Here is a 5,583-nt window from a genome sequence, read left to right as displayed (position 1 = left end):
AGCAGATGGTAGTTGTGGCAGACTGTGTACAGATCATTCTGAGGACTTTAACAAGTAGGTAGGAAAACAGATGACACTGATACCTGCATCAATGCATACATCCAGGATACAACAGGGGACCATTTTCCATGTAGAATTTAAGAGGAGGAAGAAGAAAATAGAAAATAAAAGATTTCATGCAATCCTCTGGAAAACTGTTAGTAAAGTTATTGCTGTAGCTCTTTACTGTCAATCACCCCATCACCTCCACCAAAGCAGGCTGAACACCTGAAAAGTTGAAGGTCACTTTAAGACTTTGTGCACCAGTTTCTCCAGCACACAAATCGAAGGGTTTAGTTGATCTTTAATATCATTATTATTATTATTATTTTTATTATTTTTAAATAATGAGCATACATGTGACGGGATATGCAGCTGTTCCAAATCTCACTGCAGTGCAATAAAAAACTATGACTGGGTGTGAGGTAGGTTCACTCAGGAAAGGGCAAAGCCAGCAGTAGCTGCCTAGTGCCATCGTGTGGTCATACAGGATATTGCACAGGTCAGTAAGTTCACGTTATTCTCAGAAATATTTGGAGCTCATATTACAAAGTTTTTTCTTTACAAAAAAATATTTTAGCTTCCCCCCCAAAATGGTTATAAGTATATCCATTCACCCATACTCTTCCACATATCCGGTCCAGGGATGCAGTTGGGCTGGACAGGTTGCGAATCTGTTGCAGGACTAACACATTCATGCCTACAGCCCATTTAAAATCAGCAGTTAACCTTACGTACATGTCTTTCAACTGCGCCAGCAATAACATGATGATGCATAAAATTCAGTTAAACAGTGTAACTGAAACTCATGCTGGCCAAAGGCCCCTTATGAGCCAGACAGTGTGTTATCCTTTAAATCAGTCACTGACAAAAGCTGCTTCCTTTTGAGTAATCAAAGTAGAATTAGTGGCGTAAAGGGCATACGATAAAAACAGAAGTTACCACATTACAGCTTTATCTTTAGATGGGTTTCTTTTTAGTCACTATTATTTAGCAATAAAGAAAAAGTGAGTTTTCCACCCAAAATTTAAAGAGAAACTCCAAACGTAAGATGACCGATTTCACTTGAAAATAAACTGAGCAAATATTATGTACAGTTTCCTCTTGATGCACACAAATAACCAAGTTAAACTCATACTGGTTCCTTTTTTGAAGCACAGATAAAATAAAAAGGTATTTTTTAAGAGCACAACTCCCCCAAAGGGCAGGGCCTACAGTAAAACTTTGATATTTTTATTGCAATATCAATATGTCAGCCTGTTTTTTATTGTCATTGTGATGTCTTAGTGCATCATATTGAGAAAATTAAAAGTGTTGTACAGCTCTCTCTGTGGCCTTTCATATGATATACAGGACGCTAAGGTCACGCTTAAATGCTTAGCCAACCTAGGCACCCATGTTCCCCATGACCTAGTATGTTGTTTTGAAATTTAAAGAAAATCCATAAAAAATTGTAGGCAATATAAAGTTTTTACTGATTTTCCCACCAATTTGGATGTGATGTTGATCTTTCACCTAAAGTAATTTGGTTGGAGCTGTTGCTGGTATCTACCATCTCACAAAATTTGAACTTGATAGGTTGAAAACTGTGGATGCCAAACTGCTAACAAACATGCAGAAAGACAAACAACTGGAGCAGATTACATATTTGGAATATAGACATTCTTGTGTCTTACACTATATTTATTGTGTTCATCCTCCACATTTGAATACTAGCTCTTCTGTTGGAGCTTGTCTGGTGTTTGTTTCTTATTACAAAGATATATTTTCAAAGTGCAACTATTAGCTTTTAGTGTAGCTTAGCTTAGCTTGTATAACTATTCCATCTGCCATCAGTTGATATGAGTGTCCATACTTACAGACAGGCTGTATAAGAAATGACTCACACTAGCAGTACACTGGAGGATCAGAGAGGTGATATGCTAACATGCCTCTTCAGGTGAGCTGAAACCAGACACCTGGCTGTTACCATGGCACCGCTGGGGGGTTGATCGGAGGTGGAGGAGGACTCAAATGCAGCTTTTTTCAAGGCTTCTTGAGCTATGATACTAGGCGTTTTGTCTTCCTCCTGCTGTCTGGGATTAATTTGTAACAAGACATGGCTGGACTCAATTGAGTGTTGAGTCCTGAAGGGAGCCAGTCAGCAAATAAAAGTATCAGATGTAAAATAGTGATGGGTGGACAGTGGTGATCCTAAACGCCTGGCAGGTCTTTGCCCTTCTGATCAATGTGTCACACAGTGAGGGGCTGTCAGCACCCCCCGCCACAGGCCGAACAACGGACATCAGCACCGGTGAGTCCCACTTCTCCCACACAGCAACTTTTTCCACCGACCCCTTCATCATTTTTCACCTGCTGTCAGTTTGCAGTGAGTGTCTGCAACATCTTGGGCAGAAATAGGCTGGTACTGAATGTTGGAACATGCTGGAAAACTGCATGAAATATTGCACATGTTATGCTCGTTATACAGCATCTTTTTGCCTTCAGGGGCCTACCTGCAGTATATGCTCTTTAATCCACCAATATCCACTGCCAGTCATGGTCTCTGTTAAAGTATAAATGGAATGAAAGTGTGGTCTTTGCTGCTTACTCCGAAGGTTAGAAACTAGGCCAAGCAAGCCGGAGTGTCTCCAGTTACAGTGTTATCTCTTCCTCGGCAAGCATCTGATCATCTTTCTTTCTCTAAGTGTTGATTTGTGACATGCAATCTAAACCCTACATGATAGACTTGTATGACCCTACAAGTCATAACTGTGCATACTACGCTTTTACTTTATCTGTGAATCTTTCATTTTATCATCACTCTTGCTTGTATATTCAGATGATATCTGCAAAATAAAAAAAGAGACTATAAAGACTAATGAAGACAGAATAGCTTTGTGCAAAATTACCATAATACATAGTGCCTTTATGGTATTTACTGATTTATCATTCCAGATTCACCAAGCCCCACTCCTCTTGTAGGAGGAGGAGGAGGAGGTGAGAGGGCAGAGGGAGGCCAAGAGGAGAGGCAAATTGTCCGGGAACTGTGGTTCATTGTAGTGATGGCAGGCATTGCCCTACTGCTGCTCGCCATCGTGCTAGCTGTTGTGCTTCATAAGGTAAGATACAGCATCTGTGTTACTGTGTGTGAATGGTGGCAGACTGATTTTACTAATTGCTCTTTCCATTATTAATAAAAACGTGCATAAACTGCACGATAGACAACTGGGGCAATCATTGCAACCATTAGAAAGCAGCTTAAACCAAACTTTCCATTCCCGCTCTTCATCATGGCCTAGGCCCTGAACAAACCCCCATTCAGCAGAGAGAGACCTCCATTGGTGGCCCTGCCCATGCAGAAGAGGAGTCCCATGGCTATCTACCCACCCAGCAACTCTATGTTGGTGAGGGGAGATCTACTCTAGTTTCTTTTTGTCTTATCGCTTATTCAACATTTCACTTACAATTTGTAAGTGAAACTGTACGTGTCTCAGTAACCACTGGTTACTGACTGCAGCTAGCTAGCTGTGTTTGACTTATTCACCAGGGGTCACCAAGGCACCTAATATTTATATTATGAATGACACTCATGACTTTTCCTGATTAGACTTTTTGCCAGTACAACTGTATAAACTACTATACTACACTATAGTGTGATATACTATATATTTTATGCTATAGTATATGATATGCATTTCGTTGCCCTGTACCTGTGCATGTGCAATGACAATAAAGTTGAATTCTATTCTATTCTATTCTATATTGTTTAGTTTCTATACTATAGTACACTATACCATACGTTTTCTACTATAGTATGCTATGTTATACTATAGTACACTATACCATACGTTTTGTACTATAGTATGCTATGTTATACTATAGTATATTACATTGTTTATTCTCTATACCAGCGGTGCCCAGCCTTTTTGGGCCATGAACCAGTTTATGTCCGACAATATTTTCCGGCCTTTAAGGTGTCGCGGATAAATACAACAAAATAAAACCACTACCAGTACCAAAAAAAAAAGGAAGATTTAATGATAACACATGGGAAAAGACCCAGGGAAACTGAGTTAACGATAAAAACGATAAAAAAATTAATGATAAAAATGATAAAAACCCTTAAAACCATACATATGTATGTAAAAACATACATATGTATGTAAAAACATACATACGGTATAAGATCATTTTAAGTGTGATGAAAAGTGAATATTATATTTAAATACAGATGTGGATTTATATACATTTCTTAGATAATAAAATGTGGGCTGTTGCCAGCATAAACTTTGAATAGAACTGATGGGCAATCAATACTACTATATTTTCCAAGGACGTATGCCATGCTGTCTGAGTTATTACCAGCATACACCACTCAAATTTAGTTGATGGGTAACATTTGAGTGTTTCCTTAGTATTTATTCTTAGTAGTTTCTCTGCTTAACTTTATTATTACCAATTTATTAAAGAGGTTACTGTGTTATAAGTTACAATGTATTAAGAAGGAGACTATTTAGCAAATAAGAAAGGATTGCTAGTATTTGTAGCCCATAAAATACATTTATTACATTACTCTCAACTGAAAAATTCTCTCATTCATTTCCCCCAGTTTGATACTGTGCCTGACACAACAGGCTTCTCTAACAGTGTAACGCTCAAGGCCTTCACCATGAAGATGGAGGTAAAAGCAAATGTCTAATCTACATATACGAATACATTTTTATTCTATATGCAAGTGATACTTAGAACTTTTTCTGTCTTACCAGGAAGTGCTGGAAGCTAAATGTGAGCCTGGAGATGAGGATCCTCCACAGGGTGAGTTGGGCATCCTCAGTGTGAACTCCCTGAGGCGCAGCGTCAGCCAGGTGATGGATGGGAAGTCACTCACTGGAGACGATGACGTGTGGGATCCCAACATTTCAGGCCATGACAGTGGGATGGTGAGAGATCCCAAAAACGTATGCTGTGCCTGTTTAAACTGGAAGCACTAAAGGCCTTTTGCTACAGTCACAGCAGAGGAATGTAGTATGCTATATACTGCTAACCTATGACCTTCTCACTCTGCACATTCTTTACATTTGTCCACAGAACTGTAGGTATTTAAACACTCACAGGAGAGACAGACTTGCTTAATAAGAAAAAAACATATCACTGGAAATATGACTATTTCCTTTAATAATCTCCATTCTTCTTCTACAGTTTATGGATGATGAAGAATTTGTTGATACAATCAAAGGTTTCAGCACAGTGAGGAAGGAGCACACCATGTTCACCGACACTAACCTGTGACCTGGCGGCAGGGCCGGCAACATCCTGAACAAGACTCTTAAAATGCTTAAATCCACCCTTTTTCATGTTCAGCTAAAGCGTCATAGCAGCTGGCTAACAGTTCTCTCAAGATGAGCCACCACTGCAGTAAAGGGGGGGGGGGGGAAGTAAGAGGAGCCCAATGGGATTCGTGACAAGAACAGAGGAATAACTCTGTGAAGGAAGGAGAAGGGAACTGTTCTGACATTCAAACATTACAGAGTGGAAGGTGGAAGCAGCTGCTTGTGTGGAAGG

At 39.5% G+C, this 5,583-nt stretch overlaps 1 protein-coding gene across 1 annotated transcript; it reads left to right on the top strand.

Moving 5' to 3' along the window:
• Positions 1–3,083: 3,083 nt before the first annotated feature.
• On the top strand, positions 3,084–5,310 carry LOC146616979 (usherin). Its single transcript, XM_085371906.1, has 5 exons — positions 3,084–3,140; positions 3,321–3,425; positions 4,631–4,702; positions 4,788–4,961; positions 5,221–5,310. The coding sequence occupies exons 1-5, from the start codon at positions 3,084–3,086 to the stop codon at positions 5,308–5,310; spliced, it is 498 nt and encodes a 165-aa protein (XP_085228032.1).
• The last annotated feature ends 273 nt before the right edge of the window (positions 5,311–5,583 follow it).

The sequence above is a fragment of the Diplotaxodon limnothrissa genome, linkage group LG15 (assembly GCF_057381915.1).
Source record: "Diplotaxodon limnothrissa isolate DT_005_m linkage group LG15, D_limnothrissa_male_GT1.1, whole genome shotgun sequence".
Taxonomy (NCBI): domain Eukaryota; kingdom Metazoa; phylum Chordata; class Actinopteri; order Cichliformes; family Cichlidae; genus Diplotaxodon; species Diplotaxodon limnothrissa.
The sequence above is the reverse complement of the archived record's forward strand: the minus strand, read 5'-3'. Positions and strand labels throughout refer to the sequence as shown.